We start from the raw sequence: 17,410 nt of genomic DNA, 5'->3' as shown, positions 1-17,410 counted from the left end.
GTAGGAGAATTTTGGAAATTGGTGCTTGAAAATGAACTTCTCTAGAATCTTAAAACCTGTAACTGATTTTTAAAGAGCCATTAAAAGCATGAATCCATTTAAAAACCTATAAGGTAACCATATCTCAGAAGATACGAAACTATAAGATCTACAAATTAATACCAAAACTCTGTAATTAAAATATCAAAATGACAATGGCTGATATCTAGTCTATGTGAACTTCAGTTGATATTATAGCAAGCTAAGACAGGAAACCATTATCTGATCAGAATTTCTTCATATATAGTGAATCCTGCAAAATGAACATGGTTCTTGAATTAGTGGTTGTATCCAAAACTTACTATTTCAAACTAAACAGATGGGGGCAGTGAAGGTCAGTCAGAACTAATAAATGTTGCATTCCATTGGGTTTGGTAACAGTTTATTCTCAAGAACATTTTAAATATTTCTCTATATGCCTCCCACATTGATGGTTAGAGCATCCTTGAAGGAGGGAACTGCCCAGCCTTAGGAGACCTAATGCTTGGTGGAAGCAGTGAGGAAGATGGGACGTGCGCGTAGCCCAGAAGAATCAGTCCCATCAGTTAAAGAGTATCCTGACTGGAATACCCTTATAACTAGTTTCATTTTTTTTTTTAAGTTTCTTTGTTTGTTTTGAGAGAGAAAGCACAGACAGGAGAATGGCAGAGAGAAGGAGAGAGAGGATTCCAAGCAGGCTCCATGTTGTCAGTGCAGAGCCCAACATGGAGCTTGAACCCACAAACTGTGAAATCATGACCTGAGCCGAAATCAAGAGTCCCATGGTCAACTGACTGAGCCACTCAGGTGCCCCCCACCTTACAACTAGTTTATACCATGAAGTTGAGTAGCATTATTTTTCACAGATCTAGACTATTTCAAAAATTGCTGTAAATTCCAAATCACCTGGGAACTTGATAGAAATGCAAATTTCTTGGGCCACTGAGGATGAGTTAACTGGAGACGGTAGATGGTAGGACAGCAGGAATCTCTATTTTACAAATCCTGTAAGTCATTCTGGTAAATGCTCAAATTCAAAATCACTCCTTTACAGTATGGCGTATACCAAGCTGTAGTGAAATAATGGCAAGTTTTTAGCATAGCAAATTCTAATTTTCAAACAGCTGTTGCATTAGGTTTTAGTTAATGATCTCCAAACCCAGCTGGAGTTGAATCCAAGTTATTTCCTTATTCTTTTTACTTACTAGTCAATGGAGCACCAGGTGCAGTTGCTGAAGTGTGAAAATAATTCAGCTTTGTAGACAGTGTTGGCATTTCTTTCTTGATTTTGAAAATGCTTTAGTTTTCTTGGTATGGTATTCAGTAATCAAAGCACATCTTTTTTTTTTTTTAATGTTTATTTATTTTTGAGACACAGAGAGACAGAACATGAGCAGGGAGGGGCAGAGAGAGAGGGAGACACAGAATCAGAACCAGGCTCCAGGCTCTGAGCTGTCAGCACAGAGCCTGATGTGGGGCTCGAACCCACAAATGTGAGATCATGACCTGAGCCAAAGTCGGAGGCTTAACTGACTGAGCCACTCAGGCACCCCAAAGCACATCTATTTTAATGGCAGTTTGTACTTAACACTAAAATTGGAGGAAATCTCTAAATCTTCCTGCCAGTTTAATATTAAAATTAATATTTTAGCTGGATTACAAAGTTTACATATAATTGAGTTCCTCCTATTGTAATTTTCCTCCAGTGTTTACATTTTAGGGAAAATTTTTGTCTTCCCTAAATAACTTTATGCTTTCACATCTTTCATATTATTGCATCTTCATTTTTACTTTAAAAAAGAATGCTAGGGGCTCCTGGGTGGCTCAGTTGGTTAAGCATCCGATCTTGGGTCAGGTCATGATTTCACAGTTTGTGGATTCGAGCCCTGCGTCGGGCTCTGTTCTGACGGCTAGCTCAGAGCCTGGAGCTTGTCTTCGGATTCTGTGTCTCCGTCTTTCTCTGACCCTTCCCTGCTCGCTTGCTCTCGCACGCGCGCTCTCTCTTCTTTCACTTGCTCGCTCTCTCTTTCAAAAATAAATAAAACAAACAAAAAAATGCAGCAGAGATTTATTCTAATGAAGTGCATCCTATAGTAATAAGCCCCAAATATATGCTTGATGAATTACAAAACTCATCAAGCTCCCAGAAAGCATTCCAGGGGCACCTGGGTGGCTCAGTTGGCTAAGTGGCTGACTCTTGGTTTTGGCTCAGGTCATGATCTCATGGTTCATGGGTTTGAGCCCCATGTTGCACTCTATGTTGATGTCACAAAGCCTGCTTGGGATTCTCTCTCTCCCCCTGTACCTACTGTGCTTGCTCATGCTCTCCTCAAAATAAATCAGTAAACATTTTAAAATTTTTTCCAAAAAAAGTTTTCCAAAGACATATTATATGTAGGATGTGACGCCATGGTAAACAATTGCTTTACCTATTGAAGTGAGCTAAATATGGGTATTTAAAAATGGACAATGTGGTCAGAAACACGTAAGATGTTTAATTAGTAGGTAAACAGGTAAACACATGATTTTGCATTAATATCCGAAGATTGGTTTGGGTTGTCCTGCACATATATTATAGGTAGTGTTAGTAAAATAAATCTTTACATCAAAGGCTGATGGTCTTAAAATTCTGTTTTGATGCTCTTTATTTTTAACTGTACTTTGTCTTCATGATCTCATTCACTCCCTTGACATCAGCGGCTGCTCTTGTGTTGTGACTCCTAAACTTCAGAAATTTCTCCTGAGTTGTATGTCTTCAGCAACCTACATATTTTTGACTGGACGTTCCATAGGCACCTATGTCTAAAACTCATAACCCAGGTTTTCTTCAGGCTAGCCCTGTGAACGTATATGGAATCAGAGTTAATAATAGTCTATTTTTCACATGGTCTTGATCCCAGATATTTGCGCAGGACTTTATTCTCCATTAGAACATCATTTTGGTATTTCTGGAAATCTTCAGAGGTGTCTCAGATGTGTTAAAAAAAAAAAAAAAAAAAGTAGAATCCCTCTGTCTCCAAGCATCTGCCCTAGTATCTACTTTTTGTCAATGGAACACCCATCTCTGATCAAGCATCACTGTGTCTGCTGCTTCCCCAGGAGGAAACGTCAGAAAGTAGAGCCTTCATGGTGCCAGGATTGATGCTATGTTCCATATAGAAATAGAGAAAATTCTTAAATCCTTCTTGATTCATGTCATACATTATCACTTGTGAATCTGCTTACTGTGCCTTTGTGGGGAGGTGGCTGAGTATACAACTACTCATGCTTTCCCTCTCATCGTATGCCTTTATTGCTAGGAAGCAACTGCCCACCCAAGGCTCAATTTTGTACCACCACCCCTGCAGCTAGGGATAGCCCTATGACTGGTGTTTGCCAAGATAGTTGGGAAATCACTGTGTTTTCTCCACTCTGTCTTCCCACATCTGCTAACTAGATGCAAAATACTTTGAGTTCTTGGAGGAATGTCAGAGTTACAAGAAGGAAGGAAGCTGACTCCTTGAATCATTGTATAAAAGGCCATCTACCAGTCTGGAACAAGACTTGAATAAGAACTAAACTTCTGTTATGACAAATAATTGAAATTTTATGTATTCTGGTCATTATTATTTCCCTAACTAAAATAGTATCCCCCTCTATTAAGACCCCTTCATTTAAAAACAGTGCCTGGCTGTCAGCAATAGCCAAAACATGGAAAGAGCCTACATGTCCATCACCTGATGAGTGGATCAAGAAGATGTGGTATATATACACAATGGAGTACTACATGGCAATGAGAAAGAATGAAATCTGGCCATTTGTAGCAATGTGGATGGACCTCGAGGGTGTCATGCTAAGCGAAATAAGTCAGGCAGAGAAGGGCAGATACCATCTGTTTGCACTCATAGGTCTAACAGGAGACCAGGAGAAACCTAATGGAGGACCAGAGGGAGGGGAAGAAGGAAAGAGAGTTGGGGAGAGAGAGGGATGCAAAACTTGAGAGACTTGAATACTGAAAACAAACTGAGGGTTGAAGCGGGGGAAGGGGTGGGGAAAGAGGTGGTGGTGATGGAGGAGGGCACTTGTGGGGAAGAGCACTGGGTGTTGTATGGAAACCAATTTGACAATACACTATTAAGAACAAAACAAACAAACAAAACAGTGCCTGGGTAGCTCAGTGAGTTAAGCGTGTGACTCTTGGTTTTGGCTCAGGTTATGATCTCATGGTATATGAGTTCAAGCCCTGCATTTGGCTCTGTGATCACAGTGCAGAGCCTGCTAGGGATATTCTCTCTCTCTCTCTCTCTCTCTCTCTCTCTCTCTCTCTCTCTCTCTCTCTCCCTCCCTCCCTCTCTCTCTCTCCCTCTCCCTCCCTCCTTCTCTGCCTCTCTCCTGCTTGTGCTATAGATAAATAAATAAATAAATAAATACAGTTCCTTTATCATCATTCTGTATTTCCTTTCTCCAGCAGCTCAGACAGTTGGGTATATGGGTGTCCATGGGCTGGGAAAGAACACATGCCACATTATGCTCTCTAGCGCAGATCTTTTGTGCTATTGTGCTTTCTCTCTCCTGTTTTCCACAACTGTCAGGCTTGGAGTATTCTTATATAAGCTCGAAATAAAAGCCCCATGAAATAGATTCTTCAACATACCCCCTACGTATTTGATTTCTCAGTTTGAACTTCAGTGTAGATTCCCATGTCTTGAATTGCTTCTCCTACCCCAATTGCTTTTCTTCCTATTCCTAATTTTCAAACTCTGTGAAGGGTACCATCCTCCTCCTTAGTATAGAAACTTAGAGAAAAGCTTTAACCTCTTCTGGGTTCTCCCAGGCTTCATCCGTATTGCAATTTTGGGCTTCCCTTTGGGTCTTAATCTCCCTTATGTCTTCAGATGAACACTCAACTCCAGGGGCATCATTCTGTAAACTGATGCCTCATAGAACCTTGCATAGTGGAGGTCTTATATGGGGTGTTACTTAAAACTCTTCAAAAGGGTCTCTACATTGCTTGCAAAGTAGTGTTCGAAATATGATCCATGGGTATCGGGTTCTCAAAACCCTTTCAGGGAGTTCCCAAGGCAGTCCACAACTATTTCCATAATGATTCTGAGATGTTAGTTGCCTATCGCACTAGTTGCCATTTGTGCTCATGGTACAAAAGCACTCGTGACACCAGATTGTACTATTAATCTTTGTATTCTTTACCACCTTGATTCATAGTTATAAAACAAAGCCATTTTCATATAAAAGTGTCCTTTACAAAGCAGTCAAAACCATTAACCTTATTAAATCCTGACTATTTAGTATATTTTTAATATTCTGTGACAAAATGGAAAACATACCAAGCGCTTCTGCATACCAAAGTACAATGCTTGTCTTGAGGAAAAGTGTGTATTAATTGTTTGAAGTGTAAGCTCAAGAAGCCATTTTTTCATAGAGCACTGTTTTTACTTGAAAGAAAAACCAACAAATAAACTATGTGTATTCAGACTTGAGTAGTTGGCAGACATCTTCTCAGAAACAAAGTGAACTTGTCACTTCAAGGAAGACCAACTGACAGTATTTATTGCTATTATAAAATCTGACAAACTTGTGGCTGTCACCACAAACATGACAGCTTACCAATACTTAAAGACTTTTCTTATGGGAATGGTGGTGATATAATGAATGTGATTTTTTTTTTTGCCGGGGGTCACAGAGATCGTACAATTAATGTGCTAACATTTTGAAAGATCTACATAATGCCATGAGCCAGTATTTTCCAAATGACAGTATAAGGTAATCAGTATAACAATGTATGAAAAGTTTGTCAGTATGGTTTTATATCACATTGCAATTAACCTTTAAGAAACCAACACTTGCTGAGTTTTAATGTGGTGTCAAAGAATATTACCAATTGTTTGCAAAAGCTATTAAAATACTCATTTTTTAAACTCTGTATGTATATGAGTCTGATTTTCTTCATAGACTCCAATCCAAAGAATATGTTTCCATTTTGAATGGAGAAGCAGGTATGAGAATCCAGTTTTCTTTATGTCAAACATTTTTTTTAAAAAGTACAAAATAATATAAAAACCTTTTACTAATTTTTGTTGTTTTGGAAAAACACAAAAATATGTCATTTATTGTAACATGTTTCGTTGTTATGTTTAAATGAATTCATATTTTAAGTTTTATAGTTTTTATTTCTGCCAAGATAATATTAGATAAAACCCACATGAACAAAAACTCTGAAGTCCTCAATTTTTAGGCATATAAAGAAGTTCCAAGATCAATAAGTGTGAGAGCTGCTGACTTAAAAGTTCATATTCCGAATGTGGTGATGAAGACATTATGGTCTGGCCTCTGCCCACTTGCCTGTCTCATGTTTTACCTTGCCCTTATCCTTTTTCCCGTATTCTAAGCTTATCAAGAATCATTTGTAGGGCCTAAATGCACCACGCAGTATTGTGTGCCTCCAAGCCCTTTTCCATCATCACACCATTTTACATTTCTACTAGCAGTGCACAGAGTTTCCAATTTCTCCACATCCTTATTGGTTGGTTGATTGATTTTTTGGTTAGTTTGGTTTAATTATAGCCATCCTAGGGGGTGTAAACTGGTTTTGATTGACATTTCCCTAATGACTAATGATGTGTTGAGCATTTTTTTCGTGTTAGTTGGTCATTTGTGTATTTTCTTTGGAGAAATACCTAATCAGGTGCTTTGCCCATGTGAGTACTTTCTTCACAGTCAGTATGTGTCCATATGAATAAGTTTACATTTTCCCTTGAGTGTGTAAGAGAAAGGAAATCTTAAAGTTAGGAGGGAAAAAAATAGCACTTTAGGAGACCTAAAGTTAAAATGAGGGCTTAGATTTTATAATGTTTACATATAAAAATTCCTCTTAAACTTTCACTACCAGCTTATTATTTTTTAGATATGGATAATATTTCTTGATTTTTTTTTATCACAATACTGCATAATGAAATATCCAGAAGAAGTAAATCCACAGGCACAACACAGACTGGTAGTGGCCAGGGGATAGCAGAGAGGGAAATGCTACATGGGTATCGGATTTCCTTCAGGGTGAAGAATGCATTTCAGAACTAGATAGATATGATGGTTGCCCACATTGAATGTGCCACTTGAATTGTTTGCTTTGTAATGATTAATTTTATTACAAGAACTTCACTTTTAAAAATTACCAAAAATAAGTAAATACTCACAAAATCTTATATGAGTTCATTAATATTAAAAACAAAAGCAGCTATAAACTCAACAGTTTATAAAACACACATTTATTTTTAACTTAACAATAGTTATTGGATGCCTCTATATGTGGTGACATTTCCTAGGCCGTGTGTTACGTATACATTATGCTTGTGCATTAATTATCCAGTAATTCTTAACATTGATGAAAATACATTACAAAAATCAAATTTTCTTTCCAAACTTCATCTCATTGATGAACTGCCACTAAGAATATATTGGTTAATGCTTTTGAGATGATTAGGTAAGAAAATTAAAGTAGCTATTAAATATCCCATCAATCTAATAGCCACCAGTATCATTCTTTTTGTTGTTAGGTTCCTAAGTTAAAGGAATATGAGTTATATTTTATTTAATGTACTTATTAAACTTGATTATAGATTTTACAGTTATTACACAAATGAAAAGTGAAATTCTTATACATTACAACCTTTTTTTGTTATCAATCTGAGAAGTACACTATTCACCTATATGAAATAATAATATCGGTAGTAGCTACCATGGAGTTCTCACTGTCTATTTTAAGTGCTTCATATGCATCATTTTGTTCTGTGCATGCTCAGTAGTGAGTATTTTATATGCATTCTTATGTTTTGATTCTTAAAGAACACCCTAAGAGGCACCATTATTATTGCCATCTAGATGAGGAAACTGAGGGTCAAAGTGATCACCAGCTGTATACTGATGCCAGGATGCGATTGCCTTGTTAAAATGGCTCCAGAGCCTGTGCTCCACATTTGATTGGTTGTCTGAGAGTTAGTTTCTTTTTTTTTTTTTTAATTTTTTAAAATTTATTTATTTATTTTGAGGGGAGGGAGAGAGGAGAGAGAGAATCCCAAGCTGGCCCCATGCTCAGGGTGGACCCATATTTGGGGTTCAGTCTTACGACTGTGAGATCACCACCTGAGCTGATAAGAAGAGTCCATTGCTTAACCCACTGAGCCACCAAGGCATCCCTTGAGGGCATGATTTTAGTCTTTATTTTTCAATTGAAAAAGGCAGTATATACTCCATCATTATTATTTTTTTAATTTTCAAAATGTTTTATTTTAGAGAGAAAGAGAGCATGTGTGAGTTGGGGAGACAGACCAGAGGGGGAGAGAGGATGCCAAGAAATTTCCACACTGAGAGCCCTATGTTGCTGAGATCATGACCTGAGTCAAAATCAAGAATTGGACACTCAACCAACTGATCCACCTAGGCATCTCCCATCATTATTCTTTAATACTTCCATATTATTCCATTGTATGGAAGCACTGTATTTTATTTAACCAATCCACCATGGTTAGATATTTAAGTAGTCACTGATTTTTCAACATTACAAGCATCCTTGTGTTAAGCATCTTTATTCAAACATATAATTTTGTCTTGAATTATTTCCGTAGTTAGTTTCTATTTTAGGAAGGAGTCAAACTGCACCATTAAATACAGAATGATAATATTATAGAAGTAACTTTTTTCCTGTAAGTACCTATTTAAAATATGAAATATTATACTTAATCATAGGTAAGCCCATTTGAAGACTTGATTCTTTATGCATCTCAGTCACTTGAAATGAATACTTTGATAGAAAATGGGGACTCCAACTAATATGCTTTTTATCTTTTCTTGAGCTTTCCCAAAATAGTACATCTCAAAGCATCCTCCATGTTTTTACAGATTTCTTAAGCCATGTATTCCTATTTTCGGTTTCCATCAGTGAACATAAAGAATGATCATTTACAATTATAGTCAGAGGAGTGAAAAGAAAAACTAGTGAAGAAGAGGGATCAGAGCCTTAGAAACCTATGGGACACGATCAAATGGGCAAAAATACACCATTAATCTTACTGCAGTTTGGTTTTTTTCTTGATGCTTTCAAAATTCTCACTTTGGCTTTGGCTTTTAACTGTTTGATTTAATGTGTCACTGTGGATCTTTTTGAGTTTATCCTTCCTGTAGCTCATTGAGCTAGAATGTGTAGATTCATGTCTTATAACAAATTTGGGGCATTTTCAACCTTTATTTCTGCATAGAAGTCCTGTATATGTTTTGTTAGATTTACAACTGGGTATTTTTTGTGTGATTATAGATGATAATTATAATTTTTATTTTTGTGTCTATGTGTCTATTTCTAGTATAGAAATACATTGGATTTTGTATTTTTATCTTGTGTCCTGGAACTTGGCTGACGTGACTTTTTCTAGAATTGTTTTGTTTTTGTAGATTTCCTTGTGATTGTCTTCATAGAAAATTATATCATCTTCAAATAGGGTTAGTTTTATTTCTTTTTCTATCTGTATGTTGCTGCTGTTGTTGTGGGTCTTATTATTTTGCTTTAATGCATTAACTAGGTCTCTAATACTATTTTAAGTAAAATTAATGAGACTATACCTTATGCTTTGTTTCTGATATTAGAAGGAAAGCATTCTATTTCATTTTTTCACTATTAAATGTCACGATAGCTGTAGGATTTTGTAGAGAACTTGCCCTCTATGTTTTAGAATTTTGTGGTTATTTTTTATATATGTCGAGGATTTTTAGCTGTACGTAGAGGGGAGAATAGGAAAACATTGGTCTACTCCATCTCCCTTAAAGTGAATGGTGCTATCCCTTCGTTTTTACTTAAACTTTTAGGTTTTAATGATAGCACAGGCACCCCTTGTTGACTGCCTGGAAACCACACAAGAAAGCACTTGCCAGTGTTCAGTGTCCGGCCTTCAGCGTTTCATATAGAGATTTATTTTGTCAGTTCCCATGGTGATTGACTTCAAGAAGCATGATTCAGGCTAAAAATATTCTTGAGAAAATGATACATACAACCAGACAGCCACTTTATTTAATTTATAGTGATGGCCAAATACTCTGTCCATGCAGATCAGGTAGTGTGTGTTTGGACCATGTGTTCACAGGGAGTGCTGCTGAAGAAAGGACCAGTTACACAGATTCATGGTAACTTTTTTTTGGTGCAGCTTTGTCGCTTCCTACTTTGCATAGTGTACACATTTTATGGGGAATAAATTATACTTCATAACAGTGTTTGAGGATTTTACATAGTTTATACAATTCAGGATTTGTTCCTAGAAAGTGCTGAGGATCCACTTTAAGTCAGATATTTGATGCCCCAAGCCCTTAGAGCCCCGCTTGTCTAGCTGTGCCACAGGGATACTTGCCAGGGGACCCTGACAGGTCAGGTTTTGTGCCCTGGCATCCTCACCTGCAGACATTTCTGAGACGGACACTGCCAATTTCTTCAGAGATTTCTCTTTGCCTACAGTACTTACTTATGAGTAGCCTGTTTTTTTCCTATATATACTATTGCCCTAAGGCAGTTTACTATGAGGCTTGCTAGTTTGGGGAGGTTTTTTTCTTTTTTCTTTTTTAGGAGTAGTTACTCTGGGATCATAGACCATCCACCCTTTCTAAAAGGTACCAGTCTGTCTTTCTGGCGAGAGGGTGTCCACAGTATTCTACATATTCCCAAAGGAGTCCATGACCCAGAAAAATCATAATGCCGCTAATACTTTTACTCTACCCTTTGTGCATATGCAGTTTTAACTCTTGTATCCCCCTTAGGTTAGAGTGTACTGAAGTTTTAATGATGTCATTGCCAGTGTCTATATTTTTTCTTATAAATGTAAAAATTTGATGGTATTTTTCTTCATGTTCTTTGCCTTTTATTATTTACCTGTTGTCTAACTATATACTTTTTACTTTAACATGCTGACGTTTCACTATTTAAAGCAAGGCAATGGATTGCTTTTTCCTTCTGCTGTTTCTTTTCTCCCTGAAGTCCTAATGTACCCACAGTACAGAAATAGTACATGTTTGGGGCCTGTGTGAAGTGGTTATTTTCTGCTGAGACCCTTGCAGAAATGACTGTGACATGGGGAGACAGTTCTGTATTCATGGGTACTTTAATTTGTACAAACTGCAAAATTTATTTCCCTGTAATTTCTCTTACTTCTCTATAAATGTGTAGGTTAAGTTATTTAGTCCATTGAATATACAATTGCATGTTCAAAGAGAAAGTTGTTCCCCGAAACAACCGTAATGTTCAAAAACAATGATCATTAAACGATATTTTTTTTAAATCTTCACTTATGTTTTCATCAGTTTTTCTGTAGCCTGATGTATATACATCTTTTGTGACTTTAGTGCTGTGTAGAATTTAGCTTGGTGTTTTTAATGCAGCTCTAATGTTTTATAGATAGCTTGACCATTCATTACCTTCTTGCACTAAATAAGGCCTTTAATGCCCTGCCAGTTCAGAAATAGGTAATTAGTGCTGTTATGAATAGTGTTTTAAAAGACTTGAGTTAGTTGATAATCTGCCACATGGAGAGGTTCACTGAGCTGAAGTCTCTGCCACCTTGGCACAGGAGCCTCGAAGAACTGGAGTTGCCATGAAGTTTCGCGTCTATCTTTGGTGTTGGGCAGGCGCCTTAGTGCCAGTAGTGCACCTGAAATTTTATGACTCTCAGGCTGTCCCCACGTCGTTTGTAGCTAGTACATTTGTGGGGGTTCTGAAATAGCTTGCATAGCAGATTCCCCGTAATTCATTACTCAAACGTGAAAAAAAAATTATTTCAAAAAGCATTGTAAGTATTTTAAATATACTGTCCACATTCTCTAAGTGCACTACCAATGTGCTGTGACTAATTTCTGCATTGAGTTAAGTCTCAGAAGAAGCTGTACTAACTAGATGCAGAGCATCTTTGGTAAAAAAAAGACTTGGAACTGTCAAATACTTAGCAAGTAAAGAATATGGCTAAATTGCAAACACCCTTACTGGTTTTATGTTTGTCACAGGTGGAAAGGCATAGTATTTTACTATCAACACTTATTACTGTTGTTATTCAACTAAATGAGATTTGATTTTATAGACATACATTACTAATAAAAATCCTTTTAATTTGCCCATGATTTTTATCTTTTTATATTTAGGCATAACACTGTTACTAATTATCCTGTTTGTTAAAGCAAGGTAAAAACACTTGGAAAATAGTGCATATAAATACATTATTTGAATAAGGAAAGTAGTGACTTGCATATTTGCATATTTTTTTAGAAATTTTTAAAAATTGTGTTCAATATACAGTGCATCTAATTTAGTATACATGGTGAATCAAGAACAATGATTAATTTTTACAACATGTTAGTTTCATGGTCTGGGTAGAGTTTTATCACTTTAAAAAATAAAAAATCCACAGCGTTGCCTGGGTCGCTCAGTCAGTTGAGTGTATGCGTGTTTAACTTTTGATTTCAGGTCATGATTTCATGGTCATGGGATTGAGCCCCATGTTGGGTTCCATGCTGAGTGTGAAGCATACTTAAGATTCTCTCTCTCTGCCCCTCTTCCATGCTTGTGGTCACTTGCTCTCAGAAAATGATAACTTCTTTAAAATTTATTTTTGAGAGAGAGAGAGCAGGGAAGGGGGAGAGAGACGAAAAGAGAGGATCCAATGTAGGCTCCACACTATCAGTGCAGAGCCCAATGCAGAGCTTGAGCTCAAGAATTGTGAGATCATGACCTCAGCTGAAATCAAGAGTCAGATGCCTGACTGACCAAGCCACCCAAGCACCCCTTTTAAAAAATACTTTCATTGAATTTTGTAGTTAATTTTCACAGCGGTGATTGGGCATGTAAAATTTTATAAGTAGACGGAATAATTATAAAAACTGTTAGTATTGCAGATTTTCTTATATATTCTGTCATTATGTATTCTGTAGGCAGAATAGGTACCCATTTGTGAAATAGCACATAAAATCTTCTTTTCCAAATACTTGGTTTTAGAAAAACTAGTGAAAGTAAATTCAGCATTGTTGCTTGCAGGTGAATCTTTTAAAGGCAATTTCATGCATGTCTGGGCTGCTAGAGGAGACCTTTCACGCTTCTATCAGCACCTGAATGACAGCAGCACCATTTTATTTCCCTTTGTAGAAAGAGGACAGCGTGTGTACATAACAATATCATAATAGTTTTAGACTGTGATGACAGTTTGAGGTTGTTCGGGAGATAAGAGTTCTTAAAAATTATTGAATATAATAATGTGTGTAGGCTCTCAATAAAAACTCTTTGAGTTTAATCTGAGACAACTTCAAAATCCTATGTAAATGCCTGTAGCCTCATACATTACCTTGATTTATAGATCCATTTGGGAAGCACTGTCAATTTGAAAAACATTATGCTTTCTATCATGTGGCATATGCTTCTTAACAGTCAGCCCTGCTTCCTTTCTCTGTTTCTTCTTAGCTTCCCTCTATAGTTTGTCTCTGTTTCCTCCTTAAATGTTGGTATTTCCTAAGATTCTGTCCCAGAGTCTCTCTCCCATGCTACATATTCTAGATTATCTAGGCAGTGGCATTCATTTCCATGGTTTTCCCAGATGTCTTTCTTCTACTTGAATATTTATTCTGAACTCGACCTATGTGCCCAATTATCTACATAACATCTCCTGGATAGTCCCAGGCAATTCAGCAATACATTCAACACTAAGCTCATCTCCTGCTCTGTGCATTCCCATCTAACTTTCCTCCGGGAAAATAAAAAGAACACACAAATGCACGTACATATAGAATGTGGATACACACACACACACACACACACACACACACACACAGAGTATATGCACTTCTCCTGTTTTGGAAAGCCCACAGCTAATAAGCAGCAGGCTTGGAACTTTTATTCAAGTCTTCTGAATGTGAATCCGGAGCTCAGAGTGTACTTTCTATAATGTGGTGACCATATCTTCTGAACCAAAATATAAGACACATGGTTTGACAGTATTTGAAGTCTGTACTTGCTTGTTACTGTAATTATACCTCATTGCTTCTTTGTCATTTTTTTAAGTTGTCGGCATTATTGTAGACAGACACCAATACCGCATTTAATATTAAAAAATTACAACTCTGATTAGTATGAGATATGTGGTATGTGGTACATATGCATGCATTGTGTGTGTGATTTTACCTAATTAGGGAGATCAGATAATACTTCCCCTTCAAGGGATGATGAAACTCCATGTGGAGGTTGAGGGGTTCACCATGCAGCATTGGGGCATGGGGGAAATGGAAGAGTGTTCGAAGCAAGTGAGATGGCTTGCTCCGAGATCTGGTGGTGGGAGGGTGCACTGTGTGTGTGGGCAGCTGTCTCTGTGCAAGGTAACTTGTCATCTTGTTAGAGGTTTTTATCCCCTCATTTTTCTCTTGCCCCTTTCTTATTTCCTCCCCCCTCCCAAAACCCTCAAAGCTAAAGTTTATATGAAATAGAACTTAATAGTAAAAGAATTCAAAAGTAACTGTTTTTCGAACCATGTGGCAGTGATTTGATTTAGATGAACCGTAGAGTTTAAGGAGTGAACAGCCAGGACTTACAATGTAATGCAACACCAAAAATCAAAAAAGGCTTGTGATGATGTAGTTTCTTCTCTTGTTACCCAGAATCACTCCAGCATCTATAACCACTGTCCTGCTACATTGTAATAAATCAGGGAGTAATTAAATCCTAAGTAATAAATTTCAGAATCTTTGCTTAAATTATAAATGACTTATTTTCTAAATGCATTTTTTACTGTGAAGCTTAGTATTCCATGCAATCTGTTTTTGTATGTTTGCGAATGAATTCAGGCTGTAGAAATTCTTTTAGAATGTAGAGTGACTTTTGAACTACACTGATCTCTGATTCAGGGTATTGTAAACTTGATGACTGTTTATTCCTTTGTTCTGTATATGCATATGTGTTATCCTTCAAAGGTAACTCTGAGGTGTGGGTCTTCAAAACATTTCAAGTGCTCTTACCCATTTCTTGAATAGGAAAATTATGTTCTAGAAATGAGAAACTATTTTCATTGTCTTTAAAAACTGAGTTCATACCTGTTTTTCTTTGCAGAAAGGGCTATTGCAAGACATGAAGTTCGAGAAATTGAGCAGCGCCACACAATGGATGGCCCCCGGCAAGAGGCAGCGCTGGATGAGGAAGAGGATATGGTGATCATTTATAACAGAGTCCCCAAAACTGCAAGCACTTCTTTTACCAACATTGCCTATGACCTGTGTGCAAAGAATAAATACCATGTTCTTCACATCAACACTACTAAAAATAATCCAGTAATGTCACTACAAGACCAGGTAAACACCTACGAGATGAATACATGTTTTCTGGTACTTCCTCACTCTTTTTTTATATCTCAAGAGGAAAAAACATTTCAAGGGATATGTGTGCTGACTCCAGTGAATTGTAAGTCTCTTGGGGGAAGGACCAAACAAACCTTTCTATAATGTTACATTTTTCACAGTATTTGGTACATTTTCTTGCATATTATATGTATTCAGATATTTGCAGAAATTAACTTATTAATAGCTTTCAATTTTTAAAGAGAAAATGATGCTTTTTAATATGGTATTTTTTAAAAAATAGGAAATTTATTTTTAGCAAGATACCCTACAGTAAAAATCATTCTGTTGTCTCATTTTGTGATAGAGAAATATTTTTATCTATCTATCTATCTATCTATCTATCTATCTATCTATCTATCTTTGAGAAAGGGAGACATGGGATCTGAAGCAGGCTCCAGGCTCTGAGCTGTCACACAGCTGTGTTCACAGCCACATACCTGTCTTCTGTGTGTCACTCAGTTTCATGACTGGCTTCCTGAACTTCATCTTATCTGAACTAGTAATTTATATTATATTAGCAACAAACTTCTGGAGAACAGGAATTGAAGCTTATAATCTTGCCTTTTTAAGTTGTCAAGAAACTTTAGGTAAACAAATGAATAGATACGAAATAAATTTAAGAAAAGTGGAGGACATTATCTCATGAAAAAAAATTACTTATCTCTTTAGCAGTAGTAGCACACATTTTCTCCACACCTGGAGTTCTGACTGTAATTATAAACATATAGAATTCTCTATAAATATTGAAGGGAATGGGAATTGAGCTCGATGAGGAGAAAAGATAATATGTGAAAATACTATGTAGGATTCAATACCATATTGCAGTAAGCTTATTAGAAAGGTTTGTGATAGTTAAGAGTGTAGTTATCTGTTTGAAAACAGCTGAGCTTGTGTGGTTGCAGAATTGACTCTAATTCCACTCTTAAGCATACTTATAATCCTTACACAGAAATAAGAGAATAACACTGATACACAAGGTTAAGGTTTGTTTTCTTAGGTGTTTGTAAAGGCTAATCGTATATGACGTGTCATCTGCCCGTATGATTCTTGGCTCTCTGCAGTATCCTCACTCTTTTTCGTAAAACCAAAAATCTACACCCATCAGCCAAACTAAATAATTCTTCTGTAAATGAGAAGAAACATGAGCTTATTTAGCTAAGTGGGTCCTAAAAACTATTCATTATGTAATACTATATATCTCAAGAGCAAGTATCCTAAATAATCAGTTTTTATATATTGTGTGGTAGATTTTACATTTCTTGCCTGATTGCTTTTCAAAATGTATCTTGGTTTAAAAGGAACAACTCTTAATACTCACAAGTAATTTTATGTTTATTTAGTAGTATCTTTTTTATTTATTTTAAGTTTATTTTGAAAGAGAATGTATGTGGAGGAGGGGCAGAGAGAGAGAGGGAGAGGAAGAATCCCAAGTGGGGCTCGAACTCACAAACTGTGATCTTATGACCTGAGCTGAAATTGAGAGTTGAACGCCTAACTAACTGAGCCACCCAGAAGCCCCAGTAGTATTTTTTAGAAAAGGAAAGTTACTTTGTTTATTTTGTGTCCAGCATTACAAAGTCTTATGGCAGCTACAAGATGTCTGACAGTGACATTGACTTTTTTTTTTTAATAAAGTAAGAATCTATGGGAGCTCTCCATATATGACATTTACAGGCATCATGTAGTGACACATTTTCCCAGTTACATTTGGATGAGATAAAGCTCCTGTTTCTCTTTCAGTAGCTCATGAGTTACATGTAGACTCCCCCCCCCCAAAAAATAGAAGGGAAGCACTGTCTTTTTAAAAAAATTTTTTAATGTTTATTTACTTTTGAGAGAGAAAGACAGACAAAGTACAAGTAGAGGAGGGGCAGAGAGAGAGGGAGACAAAGAATCTAAACAGGCTCCAGGCTCTGAGCTGTCAGCACAGAGCCCAACAACGAGGCTCAAGCCCATGAACTGCAAGATCATGACCTGAGCGGAGTCAGTTACTGAGCCACCC

The 17,410-nt window shown here is 36.8% G+C and overlaps 1 protein-coding gene across 2 annotated transcripts in view; it reads left to right on the top strand.

Annotated features, from left to right (window-relative positions):
• Positions 1-17,410, top strand: part of HS2ST1 (heparan sulfate 2-O-sulfotransferase 1) — a 164,717-nt gene that overhangs the window by 110,836 nt on the left and 36,471 nt on the right. For both annotated transcript variants that reach the window (XM_029946562.1, XM_029946561.1), the window contains one exon: positions 15,122-15,360. In XM_029946562.1, coding sequence (XP_029802422.1) covers positions 15,122-15,360 — 239 coding nt within the window. The remainder of the gene's footprint in view (positions 1-15,121; positions 15,361-17,410) is intronic.

This window comes from Suricata suricatta, chromosome 8, assembly GCF_006229205.1.
Source record: "Suricata suricatta isolate VVHF042 chromosome 8, meerkat_22Aug2017_6uvM2_HiC, whole genome shotgun sequence".
Classification (NCBI taxonomy): Eukaryota; Metazoa; Chordata; class Mammalia; order Carnivora; family Herpestidae; genus Suricata; species Suricata suricatta.
The sequence above is the reverse complement of the archived record's forward strand: the minus strand, read 5'-3'. Positions and strand labels throughout refer to the sequence as shown.